Consider the following 26,215-nt stretch of genomic DNA (forward strand, 5'->3'; position numbering starts at 1 on the left):
GAGGAGCAGGAGGAGAGGGCAGGTCTTACTAACACGTCCAGGACATCTCTGGCTCTCAGGCGTGGCCACATGCAAATGTGTCAAAAAGAGGAAATCCCCTCATCAGACAGTAAGGTGTAACGTCCATGCATGCTGCATTTAACAGGCTTTCACTTCCTGAAACAGAGCCAACGATAGCTTTCTTAGCACGGTGTGCCAAAAACAGAGAGAACGAGAGAGCAAGAGAGAGAGAGATCCATGGACAGCACAGACTGGTGACTTGGTGCCTGGCTTGCGCATGGATGGTTGATTAGTGTGGAGAGCGAGCAGAGAGTGGAGGTGAGTCTTTGGCAGGTGCTTTCTTTAGAGGACACGCTGTTGAATAACTGCAGCTCATTTGAGTGAACAGGCGAGTCAAGATGCATCTGGAGAAGTCTATTTCAGAGGTTGTCGCTACTGCATGGTTCAATGTTGTGTTAGATGTCACCAAGCTTACTTTCTGCTGGTTTGTCTGGATATTTCCCAGCATGCTCTTCTGCCCTTTAAGAGCCTTATGTTTGGGACTGAATGCACTAGACTGAAACATTGTTGAAGTGAAATGTTGAGCAGGTCTTTGAAAAGCATATTTACTTCTGCAATTTGACTAAGCTATAAAATACAGGTAAAGTATAGTGTTTATGAATAAGGTAATTAATGCACATGAAATGTGGATGTGGAGTGTGGCATTTGTGCATGTTATTAAGATCCCAGGTCAGGGTTAAAAGTTGCATTGAAAAATCCCTACAGCGTTCCTTTCTGATTTGCAAAAGATATGTTTAGGCAACTTATTATTGCACTGTAGAACATCGTCATGAAGAAGGGTATGCGACAGGAAGTGCCCAAACCTGTGTAATCATCCGGAGAATCTGAAATTAACGAACACAACTGCTTACCAGCTTCCTGTGACACAGTGAAATAGATGGGTAGAATTTTGGATGATGAATAGACAAACTATGACTATGAGCACGATCAAGATTCAGCATAACAATGTTAAGAAATATTAAAAAGACAATAATCCAGGTAATAAGTGAACAATTCAGAAAATAACTTATTTAATAAGATCATGTGTAGTCATTAGTAAAACAATGGTTATTCATGATATGAGGACAGACTATTAAGACAAACATTCCAATGGCTTAGTCATACAAATTCACCATTTGTCAGTGTCGTTATTCATTTTAACTGTAATACACAAAATGAATTTCTGTGCACAGTTAATGCCTGTATTAGGTCTGAACACAGTGTGCGTTGGTCTAAACTTTCAGTGAAAATATAAACAGGCATTATATCTCTCTGAAGACAGTATTAAGATAATGTCAAAACATAAATAAAGAGCTTGTACCTGTGAACTGAACACTGGTTCATGACAGAATAAGCAGTGTTTTGGTAGCTTGAATTGACATGTAGCACTAAATATTAAGCACTAAATAACACTACACAGGTTCCCTATGGTGCCTGGCTTGCATACTGTGCATTTCACTGCATATCTGTTTTTTCTTTGCATATGTCTTCCTCACATTACCCTCCTCTGATTCTCAAGTATCCTCTGGGAGCATGATGTTTATTTGATATCTCCGCTAGGAGGCATTCCTTACATCCTCATCCTTTCAACCTTTGACTTTTTGGCTGTGACCTGTAATTTCCTCCTACCCCTGCATCCAGCCACCCTCTCCCTCTGTCCCCCCTTCTCCCTGTGCATTCCACGCTGTCCCTTTCTCGCTCTGTTTCTTCTGTGACCATCGTCACTGAATTCTTTCTTTTCCCCGCTGTTTGTCCAGCTCTGTGTCATGGATTCTGTGCTGAATATGCCACTTCTATTTCCTCCTGGTGCCTCTCATTGCTCCCCACAGCCTCTGGATTTTGTGTAAGCTCTTTGGTCTTGCTCACTCTGTGGTGATCGCTCTGCTCCTTCACTTCCTCATACACTCGCAGACTTCCCCTCATTCCATCTGCTCCACTTACACACCATCTCCACCCCCCACTGCTGAATCCCCAGCAATGGAGTGAACTGCCTGCTAATGCTACAACGGTGTAGTTTCGTATTAACTTTCATCTCCCAAAAACACACCCATTAAACAAAGATCCTCCTGCATTCGTCGTGCCTCCTGCAGTCCTCACACTGTAGTATGTAACTGGAAAGTGTTTTTGTTCTTATATCCAATACCCAGCATCATCTAATGACCCCTGGTTTTCCCGGCATCAGATTTTCAACTCCTGTTTGATTTTTCAGGCTCCTTTTGGGTATTTATATTCAATGATAAATGGAAGATGACATACCAATAGAAGACAAAAGGAAGTTGCCCTTGAAAAGAAATTGACCTGACAAGAAAGGAGTTATTCAGCTGTGTGTTTGAGCTTGCTGTGGCTCAGCCTGTGAAAGATATAGAGCAGGTGTGTTGGACCCGTCCCTTAATTAGCTGTTACCTGACAGCCTTGCATTTAACATCAGTCAGCTGGTTCTCTCTGGAAGTTTCCCAGGATCCTGAATTGTGGATTAGGGATGGACAGCTATCTGAAATTACTCCACCCACAGCCAGACCTGAAAAGAGTCCAGTGATTGGCTTTCCTCATCAAGATTAATCACATTGCCTACAAGCCAATGGCTTCTCCAAAACTGAGCTACCAGAAGAGTTTGTGAATAATACATCCTGACCCAGGGCACGCTGTTTGGTGCGCTGTGGTAATGTCCCTGGTGTGGATGTGCTCTAGGACCAAAGCCAAGCCACTCAGCCACTGTGTTTGCTGGGTTTGTTGCCTAACTTACGACCAGCAAGTCCGTGCCATTACTGACAAACAGAAAGTGTTGGCTTGTGGCAGTGTTTGCACACAGCACAATAAGTAGCATATGGTGACTCCAGTTGCAGTTAGATGTGCATCTGAACTCTTTCCTCATGAACCTGTTGAATAAGACAACTTCACCGTAGTGACTGACTAAAGTAGCTGGTAATGATCTGTGCAGGGCATGGTTTAGGTCAACTTTATTACACGTGAGGGGTCACATGTTTGGGCCTGAGGCATCCCTCTTTCTATTGTCCCTGTGATCTCACTGAAGCCATTGGCTGTTTGACTGGACGAGTTTAAAAACATATCTTGCGTGATTGGATGAATTTAAACCATCTGCTGTTTGACTGGACAGGTTTAAACCGTCTGTTGTTTGACTGGACAAGTTTCAACCATTTTCTGTTTAACTGGATGAGTTTGAACTATCTGCTGTTTAATTGGACAGGTTTAAACCTGATGCTTGGTATTTTAGCTTGCACATTTGGTTTAGTCCAATTTCACAGCCTACTATTCTCAGGCAATTTCATCCAACTAAGGTATTCAGTCACCTGATTGTTTCCAACATTGCCTTCAATACAGTTTTCCTATTGGGTCTGCTGTTTAAACTCAGAGTGCTTGAAAGATTTTGATGCCTTTGACAGGTTTCATCAAACATATTTTTGACATTCTGCTCTGAGTGCAGTAGTTGGAAGCTACCCCTGTCTTCCAGTTGGGCCGGTAGTTCTGAGCTCGGGGTGGGGGGGGGGGGGTGGCTGAAGGGACAGACACGCCTGGCTTCCATTCCCAGAGCTATCCCCTTGGCTAAAAATACCCCTTTAATGCTGACCAATCGGGCCATTCCCTGATGATACGTGATCTCTTCCCCCCTCTCACGGGACTCGGGAGGTCACACATCCCCAGACACAGCCAGACCCAATTTAAAACTGCCCAGTGAAGCTGCTCCCATTCTGACCAGAGTCTCTAAGAAGCCTGCATACAGCACTCTGCTAAAATCCTGTGTGTGTGCAATCACAGTGTGTGTTGCCACTTCAATATGTATTACATTGAATCCTCCTCTCAGACCTGAAGATAAGCAGAGGGTCCATCCTCATGTGGCCCACACGCACGGCCATGTTTTGCACGTCTCCCCCTTTTCACTCATCTTCTCAGATCCCAAGCAGTCCTCTGACACACTCGCACGTTACTAACAGCTATTTTACATAATGCATGTCTTACAGTGTGCCTAGTAATTTATGGGCGCCTGACAAGTCATTAGGAGGCTCTGCTGGCCAGTGAGCCAAGGAACTCTAGCCAACATAAAGGCCTTTACCAGCTGAGCTACACAGGAGGCATGATGCCACAGGGACTCCACTGGGGGGGTCATAATTTGATATATTGTTCCCCTTTTTTATAACAGTTAGCATTATTATTTATGCATTTTTTCATGACTTACATTGAACTTTTGTAACAACTCCTCTTTCTCACAAAAGTCCCAAATGCCTTCCCATTGTGAAATACATTATAGAGCAACAGCTATGATTTGTATACTGTAATAGTGATCATTGAAAGAGAGCAGGCCCTCATTTGTCTCTTTTAGCAGACACTGAAAACCTGTCATGTTACACAAAGCCTAGGACAGGAAGAGGAAGTTGTATAGTCTTCAACTGCCTTCCATCATTTATCATGAGAATGTGCCCTCTTGTGTCACATTAGGATCCCTGATATTCAGCGTGTGTGAGGAAGTATTTACAGCATATGCACATCACTGAGTGTGTTGTCTGTGAGTGTGTGTGTGCGTGTGGCTACCTACTTATATACATACAAGTATTTTATATTCACAGACATTGCTATCCTTTGCATATGTTTCCTTTAGTTAATGATGGGTTATTCTGCCTGGGCTTTCATAAGACATGGAGGAGTACCTTATGACTATTTGGCCTATTGTTATATTAAAGCAATGAGTATACTTACTATTTAATGCATGCATAAATTAAAAAACTAAACATAGATTCTTGCTAGTACATGACATTCTCTAAATTTCTTGAATTTTACTGCAATCGCATCATTCCAACATCACAGCAACATTGGGAGAATTTTCCAGTAGGCTCTGGCTGGGATGTTTCTCCTGGGGAGTACTGTTCTGTCACTTCAGTCTATTGATAGTCTGGATATCTTTCCAAACAACCTCCTTCTATGTTTTTCACACAGCAAGATAACAAACTAGAGTTGAGAGGCACACATAAAAGCAAAGAGAGGGCAGGAACTTAATTTCCTTCCAGCAGTTAGATGGCAACAAGTTCCTCACAGTCACAAGCTATGCTATGCTACAAAGCCAGCAGCAGTGTGAATTCGGCTTGTCAACAGAACCGGTTATCTCAGCAACGGCTGGCGATCGCCTCTGTGCTTATGTGTGTCTACCCCTTTTGTGTGTGGTAATGGGTGTGTTTTTCTGTGTGAATGTCTGTGTGCACACTGAGGGACTTCACAAACATCTGTCTGTCCTCCTCTTACTCTCTCTTTTTAATCTTGTGCCCATTAGTTGTATAACTTTCCCAGTGTTAAAGTGGCAAAAATATATTTAGAGCGAGGACAATACTAAAAGTATCAGTAATATCAGATTCATTTTAACATTACAAAATTTAAAAAGCAAAATTAGTATCTTAAGAACTAGAGAGTGGTGGGAGGTGGAGTGTAACATCTGGTTGAGATGCAAATTGTTTACCCCACCAGACACTTAAGAAGGGTGATGCTGGCAGACGAAGCCACCATCCTCCATTCATTATAGTGTGAGTTCATAGTCAGCATGCGCCCTGGTTAATTCAGAGAGAAATAGCTGATGTTCCCCAGGATTAATGCAGTGGTGTCTGACTGGGGCTCAGTGCAAAAAAAACAGAACAGGAAGCAGAATGCCTTGCATCAAATTGCAAACATCATCAGTGACTTCCCTGTCTTACTGCTGTGAAGAATGCACAGCCCAGAGCACCACAGCCTGAGATCAAAGCACAAACTTCACTCAACATACCTGAATATACAGACTGCATGCTTACCCAGCTCATCCACAGGTGCACAGCAGAGAGCTTTCTCATCAGTTATTGAAGGCTATTACATCTCCCTCTGCCACCTGGACTAGGTCACAGGTGCACATGTGGCAGGTATAAGGATTTCTTTTGTTTGTTCAGTGATAAAGCAAATGCTGTCTGAAGGAAGGACAAACAAGCCAATCCCTGACTGCAAAGGAACAGAAATACAGTGAAGTATCTGCGTGTATCCATTCCCCACTCATACTGTAGACATACTGGACATGCTCACAACTGCACATACTAGAGTAAAAAGGAAAACAACAGTTGACTACATGCAAATAATTTGGATGATCACATTCATCTTGTTTCAGTACTCATGCACGACTACAATGGTTGGCGTGGTGAGAGGAGCCTGACTGGCCATTCCAAAACAGGGTTGCATAAAAGGGAAAAAGCATTGCAAACCAAAGCAACTTAAAAGTTACACATATAGAGATATGTATGTATATGTATATGTATATATGAATCATAATTATAATGAATAAGCTGACAAGCTGAGCGTTCAGCTTATGGGGAAATAAAGCTCTGCCGTGGATATAATACTATAATACTTTTCCATCACAGCATGGTTGCCATGACAATAACAGCACAGCATGGCACAGCGTGACACTCCAGACATGGCTGACAGATCTGCTGCTTTAACATTTCAGCTCAGCTATGTATTAATCAACAAATGCTGGAAAACATGATAAAACCAAAGAGGTAGTGACAGTGAGTGTGTGTGACTGTCATGAAAGGCAGGCTTACCCTGCCCCGTGAAGTTTCTTTGTAAAACCCTTTCAGTTTGTGGCCTGCATTGTTGACACGTAATTGTCACATTGTGTCGGGGAAATTTCAGCGTCATTTCCATCACTGCAGCATGAGCAGAAGATAGGTCGTCGCGCCAGCTGGTTTTCACACGTCGAGAGGTGAGAGTGTCGGGGTGTGGTTGCATCTGAGCCCCCGGCTCTAGCTCAGACCAGCATGCAATCCTGTGCTGCAAATCGCCTGTGGTCAGAGCAGCCGTCTGAGGAGCCTCTGAGCAGCACCTGCGGAGGGTCGCTTTATATAACAAGTGCAACTAGAACGTTCCCCAGTTCATGCGCAGCACTGATTCTCTCATGCTGCACCTGCTGCATAAGGGAGATTGAAAAGAGAGCACTGTTAAAGGTCATAGATAAACATGCTGTAGGTCTGTATCAGTGTTTGTGCTGTGGGTTATGCCGGGTTATACAGCTGTGGATGGATGTTTGTCTATGTAATAAACATGTTCAGATGCTTTGTTCCTTGAACCACGTCACTGGTCTTTACTTTTCTATTGAGCACACAGCCAGACTCTTATGGATGTCCTCAGCCTGGCTGATACTAACTCAGCTGGACTCAGTGGGCAGCATTCTGTTCATCAAATACAGTGAATACATATACTAAATTTTTGCCTAATTCTGATGGCACAACCACAACAGCACCTCATCAGAACCAGGCTGAGAAGGCTGAAATAAGAGCCAAAGAAAATCCAAAATATGACATACTGAAGCAGTTATAACTGGACAGCTCCCCCAGACAAGCGTTTCCCCAGAGCAAAGTGGATGTCATATAGCTGACGGGCCAGTGAAGAACTGTGCTGCATATGAGTGCAGGGAAAGGTGTGTTACCCCTCTCTGTAAAGCACTCTGAGATCTGATGCTCACTACGATGAATGATTCAATGCAGGAATTTCTAGGACACAGACGATGGAGGCAGAGAAGCAGTCCAGCTCGGTACGTCGGAGGGGGTGGAGTTTGTCTTCTCTCCGCATCAAGAGTGAGTACCCAGAATTCCTCTCTTCCCTGTTCCATCTCTGTAAATATGAAGACGTGCTGTGACAAACAGCAACAAGGGAGATCATTCTAAATATGCAATGCATATCAGCACAGATGTCTTGCTCACTTGGAGTATACAATTTTATGTAAATTAGTCACATTGGGAAACCTACCACATCTCTGTATAAGAATGAGGGTGTTGATTGTGGGGTTTGAAAAAGTAAACAGAATGTTATGCTTCTGATAATACAAAGATGTGCTGTGGAGAGGCTCTTGCTGAGTTTAACAGATGCATGATTAATTGATTGCATATTGATAATGTGATTGCTGTGTGTTGTTTTAAATGGCATGTGTCTGGTGGCATTATGGCCTGAATGTTCATTTTTAATCCAGGTAAAACAACAACAGAAGAGGATGGAGAGTTTGCAGCTGGGCGGAGAGGGACAAAGAAATTCTCTTCACTTCGGGCAGATCCTCGGAAATGTGAGTCTCCGACCACAGAAAATGTATCCAAGCCTGTATCCCTTTGTATCCATTTGAATACGCTAAGACCTCTATGAAGAGTGCACAGTAAACAGTATTAACACATCTGAATCTGCCTTTTCCTAGTTCACAAAATACTTTGGTAAATATGGGCATGAGTGAGCATGCAGAGACATTAGGAAATACCACATTACAAATTTACAACGGTCTGTTGAGGGTGGCATGTGCAGTGTTGCCATGCTGATGCATGGGGCTGAGTTATGGGATGGTCCCGGGTCTTCTCTCTCCACCCAGCGGATCTGGAGAAACCGGCCTGTGATGAGGCCAGAGCAGCAGGGGCCACAGCCGGACGGACACACCTGTTCCCCCGGAAATGGATAGAGAAAAGTAAAGGTAGGGCTCCCGCTTTAGTGTGCATCCTCAGCTTCAGCAAAGACAGCCCTGCAGTTCCAGGGAGCAGCTGAGGTCCAGCCCAATCTGTCACACATTTATTTGTTAGGCAAACTTAACGCAACTGTTCATTGAATCCAGAGCTTGGACCTTGGTCAGGGCAAATCAGGGTCTGTGAAATATCCCTAAAGAAAATTACTGTCTCACAACTGTGAAAGAGAGGAGAGAACTTCTACTGGAGAGTCATATAGTATTAATCTCCCTACAAATCTACCTATTCCTGTCCAATATCACTCTTTCATGCCAATGGTATAATACATAGGAATTATTCCTGGGGTATTTGTAATCGGTCACTTTATTAATCACATTATAACTGAATGTTTAAAAATACACTGAATGTTTATTAGTCACATTATAACTTTATTCTGTTAATCAGTTATGGTGTGTGTGTGTGTTTTAATAAAATGACGTTATGATTTATGGCTTTATGAATATGGCTGATACGGTCACGTTCTGCATGGTTACTCAAAAAGCTGCACATTACCAGTTGTATGACTGAAAGCACAGAACTTGGAAGCTTCTGTAGAAAGCATCAAAATGTGAGAGACGTGGTTGTAAAATAAAGCTGACAAGTACTTCGTATAGTACAGTATATATTATGTAATAACAATGCTTCCATGTGTTCCATTCAATATGCTGTGAAATTGTATTATTACTTATATTATTTTTGACTGCGGTCGCGATTTACGTTACCCATATGAGTGACAATCACGGCTTCGTCTTTTCCACAGAAGATTCCCATGATTGTAGTTAAGGCCGGGTGTTGTGTTGGTATTCACAAAGTCACCAGGGGCGATGGGCATGTCCTTTAAAAAAATAAATAAATACTGAAACAACAGTGTTGCTAAATGGTTTAATAGCGCTGGACTACATGAATACAAAATTGCTGATTTGGCGGTCGTGAAGAAAGTGTGCAGCTCTAGAGGAGCAACAGGCGTCCAGTGAGAAGCTGGCAAGAAATCACACGCGTGCGATGATTAACATGTAGATTTAATTCAAAGAACATTACTTAGACCATGATGCCGAATTTAGAAGCCGACACACTTAATGGAGGACTAAAACAATGCTTTGCACTAAAATGGGCGTGATTTCTGTTGTGCCCGAAGCGGGACACGTCCGTACCTGACACGCAGGTAAGCTCAGGGAAACGCCTCGCCAGCAGACCCCAGAAGCACTCTGTACAGCAGTTTCAGCGTAGTGACTCCGTCTGCAAACTGCACCCGGTCGTGTAAGCGGCAACAGGAAACGAGTTCATGTATAGCGTACTCTAGATTTTCCCCTCTCGCGACTTAAAATGCAACAAGATCAGAGAGAGCCGCAAATGATACTACAGTGGAAGAAGAGGGAGGAATAAGCTGATAAACTTCGTGAACTCACATCGGATATTGATTTCGTTACCCAGCCGACCTTGAGAGAACTCTGCACCACAAACACTGCCAATGTGTTCGTGTGCGTGTCTCGGCGTCCCCACGTGAATTCCAATCCATGGATTTTGCTGAGAAATTAAAAACAATTTAAGCAAATAAGTGGGGGGAGTTTGTAAACAAGAGTCGGCGAATCATGAGTGGAGAGAGGAGAAAGGGTAGGGGACGGCTGGTCAGAAATCTTAGACTGTCCAACTTTGTGAAAGATACAGCGCAGGGTGAGTACGGGACATCTTGTCATTTTAGAAACAAATGTAAATAATTGTTTGCTTATGTTAAGAAAGGAATCACAGAAAGGTTTTTGCAACAAATCCTTACAATCACTGAGTTGGTAAAACAACTACTTTCCTGCAACATTAGAGATCCACCGACGCATGCAGTATTATCTTGGTTTTATTTTGTACGGATGGATCAGGATATATTTGAACGATACTCCCCTTTCCTGTGGAGTTTGAATCCAGTGGGGTATATTTAAACGCTCTGTTCCACACTGTAACCCACTTTATTTCAAATGGTAACTTAATACCGTTCCGCTGTTGTATCAATAAAATTCACAAAATTTATCAGTAACGGAACCACAGTTGCATTTACTAAGCTGATATTACACATTTTGGAGTTGCGTTGGTTATTCAATGAACTGCTTTCGCTGGTCCCTTAAATTACATTTATTTAAACTGCTCGTCATAGTTCAATAAGTAGATTAAGACTGATGACGCTGTATTTTTTTCCACATAATGTTTGCTATTTCTTCAGCCGATCAATCCCTGACAGTTCCAGTTCTTGTACCAGTGACTTCATATGTCTTTTACCTCAAACTCTGGAAACTTCGGCGCAAATAAACTAGCTGAATAAATGACGTCTGGCAGAGTGTAGTAATGTGTTAAGGTGGTAGTCACTTTGAGTAATTATGAGTTATGCTGTTGGCTGCACTTGCATGTTGTAATTTGTGTGCGGTACTGTTTATGGGCTTGGAGTTACACTCTTGTGGTCCTTAGACAAAATAGTGATAATTGACTAATATACATGAAATTTTTGCATTTCATATTCAGTCTCGGTATTTTGAAAATTTCTTTGGTTTGTCTGTCAAACTGCGTGCTTATTCAGACAGCAGTGCTTTCGGCGTGGGCATTTTCTTTCATTTGTTATCCGTTGCCAACTGCAGACTTAACCCTTACTCTGCCAGTAGTCCAGATGACCTTCATATCCAAGTCCAGCGCTTTGCCCACAACATCACACATCCCCAGATATGAGACCCAGATTTCTGGTGTTTATGTAAGTAGGGTCCAACTGTCTGGCTTTGTGACCTATTAAGTAAGCTGTAATGTAGGTACTGTGGGATTGGTTTACAATACCCAGGATTCCTCCAGAGAGAGAGAAAATTAGTATAGAATCACATCTAGCCCATAAATCCAGATATTATATGTTATGTTACAAGACTCCCCGGTCAGAATCTTTCTGTGCTAAAAAAATAGTGACTATAGAACATCATATCTCATATTTCCCTTAAATTTCAAACCCCCTCTTCCAACATACATTGCATCAGATCTAAAAAACAAGATCATACTCAGAGGTTTGTTGTGTACTAAAAATAATATAAATAAAAACTTTTGAACTTTCTGTTGTTGAAAAATGATTGTGTATACGTTTTAAAGAAACCTCATAACTTCGTACTAATATACTGTAATATTGTGTACTCAATATACTTCTGTAATAAGGGGACACACAACGAGCCTTTATATCACACTAGCTGTGTCATGTGTAGATCAAGAGTTATAAAAGCCTTACATTAAGACAAAAATGACAAAACACATCTTCTCCAAGTAAACATGGCAACAACTATGCAAGATATTAATGATTTTGTGTGGCTGCCTGTACAGTAATGCTGTACTATATGTAGATGTGCTGTTCTGTCTGCAATGAGAGAATCATTCTAAAATAGGTCATATTTCACAGGAAATGACCCAAGGTTCTACAAAATGTGTCAAGATTGTTCAAGAGGTCAAAGCTCACAGTCAGTATGCTGGAATCCTTCATGCTGAATTTGTTTCTCCATAGCAGCGATGTTTTGAAGAGAATGAAAACTATTTGCACCGCTGAAAAAGGGCAGTCACTTTCCCATTTACAGATACACTGTATGCCAAAATGATGGCTGCTCTCTCACTGCTAAACAGATGCAACATTTTTGGCAACGCTGTCTCTTTGAATCCCCTGGTAAAAAATTCTCTGCCCAGAGGAGCTGAGCTTCTGTGGTCCTGTGATCCAGCAGTCAACAGTATGTGCTTTCTTCAAGTGTTTATTGATGTTTATGGCGCCATGAGAGCAGTGCTTCAAAAGCAAGGTTGTGTTTTTAATTGGCAGTTGGTTCCGCTCTGCTCGGAACTCACTGAGACAGGGAGATCCTTCTCTCCGCTGCTTCTCTGCCTACATCACCTAGGCAACAGAGGAGAGTAGTCCAAGGCAGCTAATGCCATGTTAATGCAGTTTACGGCTGCTTCATTTATTTGCCAAACACAGTTTCTCACAGTAGACCTGTCCTGCTGATAATGGATGCTGTGACCAGGAATGCTGCTGACTTCCAAATGCCCTTTGTGGTCTTGTTGCAGTTCTGTCCTGAAAAAAAATCTTAGGAGAGTTCACAGGCTGGATTGTATAAGATGGGTACAGTGCTGGAAAGAGTTGAAGGAGGCACCAAAAACATAGGACACTAGTTTAAGAAGAAGCAGTAAGATTCATTCATGCAATAGTTAGTTGAAAATTTTCACCATTTTGACAACTGAGGCTTGCACCCGTCTGTAAAAACAGCTTGATGCAGTACAGCATGCAAACAGGAAATGTGTTTGTGAACTGGTGGCAGAGTGGGATGGTGCTCCAGCACCTGCTAAGAACAGGAAGCTGAGGGAAGGAGTAGGTGATGGGGGTGGGGCTGGGGGGGTATTATTGAACCTTTCATCTGCTGTCAGAACTGGCTTTTTTCTTGCAGTTTCAAAGACTTTCATGTTCAGACAATACTACTGGTGTAGCGTTTATTTGCGTCAGTTTTGGATCAAAGCCAATGCCAGATCTGGCCTGTAACTGTTGTAGCTGTGTTTGGCTAATTTGTTCAACGGGGTTTAGAAAAATGTCAAAACCAAAGAAAAGGAAACAAGACTTAAACATGAGACATACTACTGTCTGTCAGAATTAAGCCGTTACCAGCAATTGCGGTAAAAACCGTACTTACAGCTTGGAAGCACTAAGAGAAACACACCACAGTATCATCCTGTTTAGAGTCATACTAGGGCTTCCTGTTGAAGGAGAAGCTGTTTCTGTGTATCTGTTTCATAATTTGCTGAACCGCACACAAGAAGGATTTCACTGCCATTCAGATTGTACAGTTTAGCAGTTGGAGTTTGGCGTGTCAAGCTACTGGAACACACAGCACCCGCTGTTTTACGGCGGGCCAGACCAACAAGGATACTGTTGTTTCAGTTTCTGCTTTCCACACGGAGGTCTGGGGTATAGACCAACTCCCCACCTTGGTGATTTTTAAGGAAAAACCTTTTTCCTTTTTTGGGCCATGTTGCTTTGCTTTCTGCCATGGTCATGTTTGAGGGGATAAACATTAAGATACCCTTAGATGCCCTTGGATGCAAAATGAGTTCAGTCAAAGAAGCTGCAAAAATTAATGTGGTCTGTTGATTATAAAAATTTTGAAATGGCTGGCATGTGTTTAAACATCCAGCACATTGTATGAAAGCATTTCGTATTTGCACATGCAAATATGAAAATGACAGAAGCATTGTGATCAGGTTGCTCCAGCTTTCCTCAGCAGTGCACCAGTCTCCCATGCAGGCTGGCCTGTCAGAGATGGTGTTAATCTGTTATGTTTAAAGCCACTGGAGCATGATTACATAAAGGCAGGGACAAAATCAACCAGTCACCCGCCTGGATGTGTGTGGAATAGGAAGACAACAATGCCCCTCTCAGCGACAGGGACACAGATTTTGGGAACCCATGCATGATGCATCCACCTCAGGGTGCAGGAAAGCCCAGGAGTAGAAGAACGCTGTCTGGTGCAATTCTCCAAGAGTCCAATTCTCAAGATCATTTATCAGCAGACAGAAGCTGTCTGCATGGGTCTTGAAATGGTTATTTTTGTGTGGTAACATGAAAACCTTGAATGTGAAATTCACTCAGCGGATTCACTCAGTGGATTCGTCTTACATGTATCAGGTTGTCTCTCCTGTTGTGTCCAGATATTTCAGTTTTCACGTAGTTGAATGTAATGTGGGTGCATAATCTGTAAATGAGTAACATCTCAAAGCTGCTTCAAATAGAGCCATCCCAATGCCACACCAGGGCTGCCCATAGTGGCTGTTTCCCTAGTGTTGCTCATAGTGACTATTGCCCCAGTGTTGCGCTTGCTCATGGTTTGCTCTGTGCTTCTTGCCCAGGTGAGAAGCCCCCAAGGGAGGGCGTGGTGGAGGCCAATGGGAAGGGCAGCCCTGCAGGCCAGGAGCAGAGTGAGTACTCCTCTCACAGCTGCAGCCGTGAGCGCATCCGCGAGCACCCGTCTGCCTGCTGAGCTGGCACAATCACTCATCCCTTCAGGAAGCAGTGCAGAGCTGGAGCAGGGCTCTCTGTCTCTCTGCCTCTCTCTGTCATGCCTTTCTGAGCATATCCATCATTTCTCTGGCCTGGCTTGCAAACTGCTTTGTTCAGTCAGCCATATATTCTGTGTGTCCGGTGATAACTGTGCACTTAATTGTGATAAGTATGCACAAATGGCTACTGAAAGTCGAATGATCCACTGCATTTGATTGCTTGGCTTTTATACACACATTATCTCAGTTTGGAGTGCAGTTGTCACCTCTTTCTCCTGCACGCTAATACTGAAACTCTCTCCTTTGTTTGTGCAAAAAGCACCAGAGCTTATTAGACTGGAAATGACTAATTGCTTCTGAACTGAAATCGGAATTGAATTACTGTAATATTGACTGTATAACTCTCTCATGTAAGGAAGCAAATGCACATTGTATAGGAATTGTATTAATAAATCATAGTCATTAATTAATTAGTATATTTGAAATGTCTTATATTATCATATTATTAGGTTATATTATGTTTCATTCAAGCCTAAAGTATTATTTTCATTATTAATGAATCGATTGGTCTCAAACAGTACATTTATAATGATTTTTGAGGTTGAATATTTTCAAAATGAGAGTGAAATTCATTTTACTCTCATGAATTTCATAATTTCAATTGTTTATCTGATGCAACAAACAAACTGTAAAAAAAAATAACTATATTTGAAGTGGAATAGCTTGATATTTAAGATTAGGATTACAGCAATGAGTTTCAGTTTCTTTTGAGAGGCAGTGGGAATTACTTTGAAATTTTTATTTGCCTTTTAATAAACAATAAATGATCAGGACTTTTGCAAAGGAAAATGTGTGCTTGAGTTCAAAGGCAGTTACTGAAAGAGATGCAGATTGCAAACATTAGCCATTTGTATGCGTCCTCTATCCTCAGGTGGCATCATGTCCAGTGAGGAAGATGAGGGTGATGAAGGCCCCCTCAAGAGGCTGAGCACCATCTTGTCATCTTTCCGTGGAAAATTCTCCAGAGACCGTGAGTCCCCTGGTGTGATCTGCATGTCCGTCACAGCTGTAACCATCAGAATGTAGTGACCTGAGAGCAAACAGGTCAGCGCTGGAAACACATGACCCCTCCCTGTGGCCAGAGCAATTAGCAACAAGCCCCACAGCTGTTCAGCAAGGGATCAACACTGTCTCAGTGTGATGACAGAAATGGCTTTGTGGAGTTATGTAGAGGTATAGAGGAATGCGCAGTTCACCTCCTGTTAAAACAGCAGTATTAGTTTGGTTTGTTGTGGAGAAGTGATGAATTGTCTTCACAGAGGATTACTTCTCTATAAGGTCTGATTGTCCTCGAAAGATGTGAATCTGAATAATGTTCACTCTGCTGGTAGTGCTCCTTGTGAATCAATTTTAATCAAGTCTATTCGCTTTGCATAAATCACTAGAAGGCATTCTTAATGTAGTAAGTGTGATTATGCTGAATTGCCGGGACTGCACTAAGCATTGCGGGAGTTAAGAAGTGGCCGGCACACCGAATAACGGCAGTGTTTGTGTGAACAGGCTCAGAGACGTGCTCATACGTCACAGCCCACAGATACACAAAGCCATCCAATCATGTGTGTAGAAAGTGAGGGAACCAGTCTGGGCATGTCTGTTTTGTCAGTTAGATGGGGTGAGTGAAGAGACAAGAAGAGGGTGGAGAGAAAGAGTAAGTGAGAGAGAGAGAGAGAGAGAGAGAGAGAGAGAGAGAGAGAGAGCAAGAGAGAGAAAGAGAGCGACCAGAGGCTTTCCCTCATTATAATCATGTAAAAAGCAAAAGGTTTTAAATGAAGTGTATAATAGTAATAGTATAATAATAGTAGTATAATAGTGTAATAGTAATAGTATAAAAGTGTATAATAAAATATAATAATAAAGTCCTTTATTCTTGCTTGATTGTGCACTACTTTGATCACTCGGATGGATAACAAATGCAGTTACACGTTACACCATGCTCAGTTTTTTGCCCAGCCAGCAAAGTGAAAAGGTGTTCTATATGTCTCTTTGTTCCTCTGTGGCTCTGTATGATTATTTCAAGATTATAATACAAGGATTTGGGGTTTTTGAGATCTGGTTCCCAGATTATCAGGAATAATTTTCCCTTTCCAAAGTGTTGATAAATGTCATCTTGACTGCCCAGGTCAGCTCTGTGACATCAGTGAGAGCATATAAGCAGGAACACTCCCATTCTTGAGACACCTCTTCTTTACTGCCGTCGTGGCAAAGAGAAAGCAAAAGGACTGAGGCTGTAGGGGTCAGATAGGGTACCTATGAGGTACGGGTTGCATTGGTTCACGTAAACTGCATTGGCAGAGCTTGTCTTGTCATTACAGTAAAGGTTAGGTTTTGTCTGTACCCAAGCAGTTGAGTGGTGCGATGGTCATGGCAAAGCTTTAGTTTCCTAAAATCTACTTGGTACATGCTGTATCACAGAGGCCCGGGTCAGGGGTTAGAGGTCAGGGTTTATTTGTTGTATCTCCTGTCATGCACTGAGCTGCCCTTATCACAAGCATGGGGTGAGAGGAGAAGAGCACATTCCATCTCTCAAGTGGACCTAATGCTATTTGGTCGAGGAAGACAAACAGGCGCTCACTGCGCCCCAATTGAGCCACATATTTGGCATGCTTTCTCTAATGCTGGGCTATGTGCTTTTATTGCCTTCTGCCTGATAGAGTCTGTGACGGGAAGCTCTGGCAGTATTTGGGGGAGAGGGAGAGTGAGAGAGAAAGAGAGGGAGTGGGACATTGATGAAAAGAGCAAAAGAGGGAGTTGGGACAGTAATGAAGAGAGAGAGAGCGAGGGAGGGAGAGAGAGAGTAAGAGAGATGGTACACAGTAGGGAGGAGGGGGCAGCAACTCAGAGGATCCTTTAAAAATCCATTGGCTCCCTAAAAGCAAAGTGCTGGGCTCTGAAGCACAAACATATTGAAGTGAGTGGGATTTTAGGGACTCATAAGAGGGAGGCTGCAGGTTCACATTTGGGGGGGGGGGGGGGCATTGCTGTTGTTAGCAGGTTCATAGAACTAAACGGTTCACAGATCTAATAGATCTAGTTGGCAGTTACATCCACTAACTGAAGTGGATAATATGTAAGTGGCCTGACACCAGGACATCTGTTCAGCAAATAACCACCATCACATGCTGTAGGTCCCTGTGTTCTGACACTCACCCAGGGCCTGGCTTATTAGTCACGCTCACTGCATTGAAGTAGCTGCCACCTTTTGCCAGGGTGGAGCTGAGCACAGACATTATCCTGTTAAACTGTTGGCATGTCTGTCTGTTTCATCCTATTCAATTGTGTTGAGCTAAAGACTTGTTGCACCGTCTGCAGGGGGCGCTAAGGAGCCGGCCCTGCCCCAGCTGACAGATGCCGCTGCGGTGGAAACCCCGGCCAGAGAACAGCGGTATGCCAGTGGGCAGTTCTTCTTTGAGTACCTGGTGGTAGTCAGCCTCAAGAAGAAGAAGGATGGCAACTATGAGCCCCAAATCACCTACCAGTTCCCAAAGGTCAGCCAGCTCCCAGAGAGCACAGTCAGTTCTCACAACATTGCTGTAATGTTTAAGGAAAGTTATGTGCCCCCTCTTCTGTGAAGTACTGCTCAACATTGCAGTCTGCTGCTTAGCATTCTGGATTCATCACATCCTATGTTACATTATGTTAGATTGTTGTCATTTAGCAGAAGTTCTTATCCAGAGAGACTTGCATAATTTACAGTTTTTTTATGTGACCTATTTATACAGCTGGATATTTACTGAGGCAGTTGTGGTTTAAGTATCTTGTCCAAGGGCACAATGGCAGTACCCCAGCAGGGAATCAAACCAGCAATCTATCGATTGGAGCATAATGATGTGCAGATCAGATACCACAGGGGTAAATAATTACACAGTGATGTCATTTCACACCCAGAGGGACGGGATGGTGAAGTTCCAGAGGGAGGAGGAGGAGAAGACCCTGAAAGCCATCACTCTCTTCTGCTTCCCAGAGGGAATCAACTGGGCACCCCTGACAGAGTACCGAAGGTAACACTCTCCCTAACGAAGGTTCACACTGTGCTATGCTGTGTTCGCATCATTCTTCTCCCTCTGAAATGGAACTCTTCTCACATACTCCCATACAACGCAGAGAGCAGTTCACCTTAAGGCTGTGTCTGAGCTAACTCTAACGCTAATGCTAATTCCTGCAAGCTGCCAGAAACCTCCGTTTACCCTCATATACATTTTCATTAGCCAGACTGATGCCCCATATGCTTCTTTACATCAGTGGCAGACAGAAGTGCCAAATTAATCGCCTACCTCATTTTATCACAATAGTCACATTGTGTTTCATTACATTGCATCTGGAGATCTTAGTCAAGTAATTTGATTACAAATTAAACTTTTGATTTGATTTGCCAAAATCACATAATAAGCTCACAAGCATTTTTGGAATTGCAGTTTTGTGGACTGTGTATTTCAACTGAAAACAAGTTTTTTTTTTTTTTCCCCCAGTTAACATTATATGCCATTACCAATGTTCTCCCATAAGAGATGTATATATATGTACCACATGCTTTTGTATAAGGAGACCTGAATGAAGGCTGTGATTGTTCGAAGAGACTGAGAGGGTGCGCACAAAGCCTAAAGGGCGCCACATTGTGAGGAACTAGGCCCTTTCATTCACTTTGTTTTCAATCTTTTGGGGCTTTTGTGGGTTTCAGTCACTTTAGCTTTGCTGATTGCCCTCCTTTATGTTGTTGCTTCCTCCTTTCTGTCTTTCTTTTCTTTCCCCCTCTTTATTTTCTGTTCCGTTTCCCATGAGCAGGCTGCTGGGCTGCTCTGTGAGGAACAGGCTGCAGGTGCAGTCAGCTGTAAAGAACACAGGGTCACGTGATCGCTCCACGGTGCTTTTAGTCTGTCCTCCCACCACCCGTTTCCGTTCCAGCGGCTTGATTGTCATGGCAAAATGCATTCCTAATGAAACATGTGTGCAGTGAACAAATAGCTCAACAATGATTACGATAATAAAAGTGATGTTTCTTAGCAGGAAAAAGGTGAACTATTAATGTGTCTCTCCTCTGCTCTCAGCCTTTGAGCTGTAGCGATTCTCGTTCATGTAATCCTGCCCTGGGCCTGTTTGCCTCTGTCTCCTTGTCTCCAGCGAGACCTTCTCATTTGTCTTAACGGAGATCGATGCGAGCCGAAGAAACGGATACTGCCGAAGACTCCTGGTAACACTCGCCATCTTCTCTTTATTGCAAATGTTTCCTGGGTTACAGGAATAGAAGAGTTTTATCCTTGGAGTAACTCACCCCCCCCCCTTCTCTCTGTCTCTCTCTCTCTCAGCCCCATGGTAACGGGGCCCGGCCTCCAGAAGCCTACTGCATCATCAGCAGATTGGCCTGCTTTGGACTCTTTTCCAAGGTAACCAGCAGGTCAAAGGACACAAGCCACAGGCTGCACCAGTTCAGGGGGATTTATAATCCTCTGATTCTCCACTTTGCCTCAGAAGGGTTTCTTTTCTGCACTTATTATTGAACCTGCTCCCCTTCACACACTACTTTCAAAAAAGTCAAAATGATGCAGCCAAACCTGCTGTGTCTGCGACTGTCTCTTACAGGTGACAGTGACATGGAAACAGGGCATCTCTCACATACAGAAGTTGTAATTTGTTTCAACATCCCAAGAGACGATCAAGGTTAACAAATTAACATGTCTAAGCAGATGGTGCCATAGATGGCTGCCTGGAGAAGATGGTGGTATACTGTGTCTGCTGGAGCTGAGGGAAATGAGTCAGAGTTTGTAGCTGATTCTTTACATTTCCAACAGTGACCTCCCTTTTCCCCCCAATTATAATCCATACATTGACAGCTAGCAGTAATAATATTTTTTTAGATTAATATCTGTAGGAGATGTATGTGGTTCCTGTCCATCGAACTGTACTCCCGGGCACAGAATATGGCTGTGATAGGCTCTTGTGATATTTGATATGTTATTACCTCTTAATACAAAATCTCAGATTTTTGTGAACTTTGTGAACTTTGTGACCAAAAACACCATTCTAGTGTTCCTCTGCTTTCTCGCTAGCACACGTGAGGTAGTTGTGCTTGATCTCTCTGCTCTTGCTGTGATTTATGTGGTTCTGTGAAACGTCTGATAACCTTTAGGAATTCCTGCCATGTGGCTAAGCTTATGCCCACATGGCCCTCAGCACATACCTGTACCCCATCCCATTTCTCCTCCGGCATGTGTGATTGTAGACTCCTTATACTCCCCTGAAAGTAGAGTTTGATGAAGACACTGTGGATACGCTAAGGTTCCTCACAGAGTGCCTTCCAGGAACAGGGCTGATCGGCAGCATGTTTTTGCAGATATTTGATGAGGTGGAGAAGCGGAGGCAGATCTCCATGGCGATGATCTACCCCTTCATGCAGAGCCTGCGGGAGGCGCCTTTTCCTGCCCCTGGACACACCGTTAAAATCAAGAGCTTCATCCCTGAGTCTGGCACTGAGGTGAGGAAGACAACCCCAGTAAACACCAAGTTATGGTAATAGGCACATACACACACACACACACACATACATAGTCTGTGTGCAGCTGAGCAGTCACTTTGCAGGTGTGTCCTGATGTGTCTGGGCTTGATCCCACTGTTTGCCCTTAGGTGAAATGGCATCAATAGCAGTAACATTCTGTCTGTCATTCTGCTGCTAAGCCCCCACCCACCAATCTCAGATGTCTCACATTACAAACAGATGTCTTTGTCTTTGTTCTGAAACCCCACACACCTCAGAGAGAGGGGAAATGCAGTCTTTTCATGTGCAGTTAGTGGAACAGCAGCCATATTCTCAAACCTGTTTGTAGGACTTGATTGTATGCAGGCACCAAAATGATCTATCATGTGAAATGAAACATTGGAGGGTTCCGGCGTGAGAGTGGTGACGGGGTATGGCGTTTGACACGGCTCTCCGTCTGGCTCTCGCCCGCAGATCATCAGCCTAACGCGGCCTGTGGACTCGTGGCTGGAGCACGTGGACTTCCACACACTCTTCCACTGCCTGAGCGACAGCCAGATCCTGCAGGTGTTCGCCGCCACTGTCATGGAGCGACGCATCGTCTTCATCGCAGAGGAGCTCAGGTACAGGCCTGTGTCCGTCAGGAAAGGTGCTCAGCTGGCCAGGCATTCTCCTAGGGAACGGTTTTCACAGCGCCCATTCATACATGTTCAGCTTCTGCAGCTTCATGCTTTTCGCTCACTCTGTGGTGATAATGTGGTCCAAAAGTACCCAGAATTCCATATTAACATGTGTTTATCAGAAAAGGACACAAGTGCAAACATACCAGCAAGGTGCCTGAGGTTTATAGTGCTACATTGTTTAGGATGTGGAATGTCTTCTTGTGTCCATGTGAGTATGAATGGATGTGTGCATATGCATGTGTGTAATTGAGTAGTTTTAGAATTGTGTGCTGGAGTATCAGGCTTTTTGCTCTGTGCTCCTTTGTCCTGGTATGTGAACCCTCGGGAGGAATAGCCAGTGTGAACAGTGCATGAGCAGAAGATCCCTCAGTATCGTGTTATGTTGAAACTTGACTGGATGATCTCAGCCAGATCGGTGTACAGTAGTGTGAAAGAGTCGTGAGATGTGCTGCCCCAAGCAGTCAAACAGCATTGCGTAACACGTGAAGCTGCAGCCAGAGCAGGCTCGTCTCAGGAAGGCTGGCGTGTCGGGCCGCTGCGTGACGCTCTGTCCGCCCTCCCCCAGTACTCTGTCCCAAGTGATCAACGCCGTCGCCGCCCTGCTCTACCCCTTCACCTGGCAGCACACCTTCATCCCCATCGTCCCGGAAATCCTCATCGACGTTGTCATGGCGCCTACCCCGTACCTGCTTGGAGTGCAAAAGCGTCTGCTGGAGCATGTCACCGACCAGCCAGACCCGAGTGACGTGAGTCACACATGTATACACTCACACACATATACATACACAACACACATTCACTCAGATACACTCACACACACACTCACACACACACACATTCACTCATATACACTCACACACACACTCATATACACACACACATTCACTCATATACACTCACACACGCACTCATTCACTCATACATACTCACTCATACACATACATATGTATACACACACAAGGCCCAGGCATCGCAGGGCCTTAATGGAAGGGGACCGGCAGGCCTTGTCTGAGTCCTCTGATCTGCTCCTCAGCTCCTTCTTCGGTACAATCAGTCATTCTGATTGCACAATTAAATTACTAGCATTTAATATCTTCTCCTGGGGTAATGTTGGTCATGAGTAGAGATTGTTAATCCTGCATTGAGCAACCCCAAATCAGAGAGAATAGTTGTGCCAAGAGCCAGGGAGTTATGCAATGGGAGAGGCCTGCAGTGATTGGAGAGCTTATTGCAGACTATGGATCTTACCACCAAAATATGTCTGGCATTCCTGATCGTTCTTGTCTTCTCGTTGTTTCACCCGATGGCATTGAAGGGATTGTCTTTGATGATTTTTTTTTTCATGTACAATAAATCCAATCCTGACAGCCATGATTAAGGAGGCCAATAAAAGCTGCAGAGCTCTTCCTGCTGACAGGTAGTGTGCAGTAACGCAGAAAGCCTTCCACAGAAACTCTGTACCTGACTGCTGCAGACGTGGCTGTGTGCGCATCACGGTGTTACTGCCAAACTCAGCAGCATGCAGAGCAGGCCACCCATTCCTGGGACTGAAACTGCACTTTAGGAACCTGCTCCTGGACGGATGCATCTGGTGTCTGTAAAACCTTGGAAAGTGGAACACTTCTGTGAGGTTGTTGGGTGTAATGGACGGACAGCAGAGGGTGGAGGGGCACAGGGATCACAGCACAGAAGGGAGGCCCGGCCGTGTGCAGCTACGCTAACTCTCTTTCTCCCCCATCGCAGCTACTTGTGGTGGATTTGTCCGAAGGAGCGAAGGACAAGTTCCTCATAAGTGTGAGTGTCCTGTTTGTGGCTGCAACTTTTTTATGACCTTTTAAAGCACCTCCATTAGCCACGTAACCAATGCACTGCTTATTTGCTGTGGAGTTAAAGGCTGTTAGCTTTGGCTTCCTGCAGGGCTACGCTGTGTAAATCTGTCCCTCTGTGCCACAGATCGGAGATGAGAAGACCATTCTGCCACAGAAGCTCCAGGATGAAATCCTGGTGGCATTAGCTGCCAGAAAAGAGAACGCCAGTGAGTCATTTCTGTTTGTATTTATAAGATACAGCTTTGTCATTGTTCAGAGAAATGGCTTTATGGTAACAGCTGAATGGTGGTAATGTACAGTGGTATTTGGTCATGTGACTGATACCCCCTTTCTCTTACAGCACTGAGAGACAGTCTCTGAATGCTGTAGAGTTCCACCTTTCTTAGGACAGTTTCTCTACATCACATTCTGTCAAAATTCTGCAAATACACATCTATGTAAAGAAGAGGCTCTCACACAGCATTTTTAACCATTATCTGACATGTCTTCAGTTGGCTCATAGCAGTAGGAAGTGGAAAGAGCCTCTGTTTAGAGTTGAAGTTGGGTATATTGTGCGGTTCTCACCAGGGTTCACGGCAGTGGATTCACACTTGTGGAAGGAAAGGATCTTCACTTATGTTGCTCTTTTCCCAAGTAGCTGAATTGGCTTCAGTGTTTAATAAACTGGATATATTTATTGTTTAAAATAGCTGGGCATATTTGCTGCCATCCTTGCAGTGGATTAGTCTGTGCTGTGAGACTGCAGTCACAGGTAGAGCCAGCAGGTGTGACTGTGTGTGTGTGTCCTTGTTCTAGCGTCGGAGGAACTGAATAAGGTGGTGTCTGAGGCCTTCCTGCCCTTCTTCGTGAAGACTGTGGGTCACTTTGCTGCCTACATCAAGCGTGACGGCAGCGACCAGCCGGGTGTCTTCCAGAGCCGCAGCTTCTATAAGGCCATTGAATCCAAGACCACCCGCCACTTTGTCAAGAAGTTCATCCAAACACAAATGTTTGATCTCTTCATCCAGGAGGTGGAGCAACAGCCAGCCACCCAGGGAGGTGAGCCCCTGAAACACCCCCCATCAGTCTGTGGTCCCCAGGGTGCCACCCCTCATTCTCTGGTCCCTGGGTGCCTGTCTCTCTCTCTAGACTCCTCTGCTCCCCTCTCCCTCTACTGCTTCCAGTCTGGTTCCTGGTATGTAGATGAGGTAAAAAGGGCTCCAAACAGGGTTCACAGTTCTTTCAAGAACAGTTTTAAAAGCACAAACACCAACATTTTAAATACCATTTTAAAGTACAGCTGAGTGTAATAATGCAGTAATCCCTCCTGTCCCTCTGAACGTGGCTTTGTTTCTCTCTCTCACACTTGCTCTCGTACCCAGTTCCCCCTCTGTCCGCCCATCTGTCTCCCTCTTCCTCTGCAGGTAAATTCTTCCATTACGAGTTTACTTTTAGCGCAGGGCTGGGTCTGCCTTTAATACTGTGCCTTTCCTCTCTAGGGTTTTTCCACAAAAAGATAGCTGAGTACCAGGAGCGGAAGAGGAACGAGAAAGCAAAGAAACACTAGAGTGGACCGTGAGCCCTGTGAACTGCAGACTGTGGGGGAGGGCCACATCCAGGGGTGGGACTGGGCAGGAACGCTTTTTTAAGAGGAATGTAGATAGGAATGTTCTGTACATATGGCGAGAGTAAATAATTTTCTATTCTGATTTGTTTTTAACTGTTAGCGTAGCACTGCGCAGTGTGTGTCTGTAAGTTAAGTGTGTGGTACAGTGGGTTGGATGAGGTACGCCCTGCTGCTGTTGGTTGTGATTTAAACAGAGTAGTCTCTTTTGATGGTCGTGGCTGAGCTGAGCACCCCTGCTCTCCAGCTTGTTTATCTGAGCCATATCATGCAACGCAACGGAGCAGAGGAAAGTGTAAATAATAAAAAAAAAAAAATGTCTTCACTCTGTTTTGTGAGGGGCATGCTTACACCTTTCATGGTGCTGTAGTACCATTCTCTTTGTGTTAGTAAGAAACACGTGAAGCTGAGTGTTTTTTTCTTTTACACACACATACACAGAGACACACACACACACACACACACACATATGTATAAATGGAGACTAAGAAGGAACTGGGTCACCATTTGCCTTCAGAACAGCTTCAGTGCTTCTTGGAATATTGTTTTGAACTGTTTCCAATGGGAAATTGGACTATGCTGCAATAAGGAATGCCACCAGTTCTTTCAGATATGAAGGAGGTAGAAATCTACTCTGCATTCTACATTTCCAAACTTCCCATGAAGGTCCATTGATGTTTATATCTAATGGTTTGGGAGGCCATGGAAGGTGTTTGACTTTATCCTGTGTTGCTGTCACGATTTTCTACACTGTTCCCCTTCACCCATTAAATAATTTTGTAGTTTCTGTGTTTAAGAAAAATGCGTCTCAGAGACAATCTTTTAATCCTAGATTTACATGTCTGGGTTCCCCACTAGGGATTGGGCTAAATGTTCTTAATTCTGCTCCATAATACAGAATTAATTCTCTGACAAGAGAGCTTTGATTCTCCTCCATAATACAGCTTTAATTGTGCCAGCCCTGCAGTTACACAATGTGCAGTAAAATGAAGGAGCCC

General features: G+C 43.9%; 1 protein-coding gene and 1 long non-coding RNA gene across 2 annotated transcripts; one reads left to right on the top strand and one right to left on the bottom strand.

Annotated features, from left to right (window-relative positions):
• The first annotated feature begins 161 nt into the window (after positions 1-161).
• LOC118781252 (DENN domain-containing protein 2D-like) lies at positions 162-25,975 on the top strand. Its single transcript, XM_036534199.1, has 17 exons — positions 162-318; positions 7,548-7,637; positions 8,030-8,119; positions 8,414-8,512; positions 14,427-14,495; positions 15,508-15,606; positions 17,946-18,121; positions 18,522-18,634; positions 19,752-19,821; positions 19,937-20,014; positions 20,962-21,102; positions 21,577-21,725; positions 22,351-22,531; positions 23,529-23,579; positions 23,739-23,820; positions 24,410-24,652; positions 25,093-25,975. The coding sequence occupies exons 2-17, from the start codon at positions 7,568-7,570 to the stop codon at positions 25,158-25,160; spliced, it is 1,779 nt and encodes a 592-aa protein (XP_036390092.1). The 5' UTR covers positions 162-318; positions 7,548-7,567; the 3' UTR covers positions 25,161-25,975.
• Positions 8,403-10,124, bottom strand: LOC118781253. The gene is made up of 3 exons (XR_005005085.1): positions 9,692-10,124; positions 9,263-9,375; positions 8,403-8,478 (listed from the first exon to the last, which is right to left on the bottom strand). It is a non-coding gene; the product is annotated as an uncharacterized LOC118781253 (long non-coding RNA).
• Positions 25,976-26,215: the final 240 nt, after the last annotated feature.

The sequence above is a fragment of the Megalops cyprinoides genome, chromosome 7, assembly GCF_013368585.1.
Source record: "Megalops cyprinoides isolate fMegCyp1 chromosome 7, fMegCyp1.pri, whole genome shotgun sequence".
NCBI classification, from domain to species: domain Eukaryota; kingdom Metazoa; phylum Chordata; class Actinopteri; order Elopiformes; family Megalopidae; genus Megalops; species Megalops cyprinoides.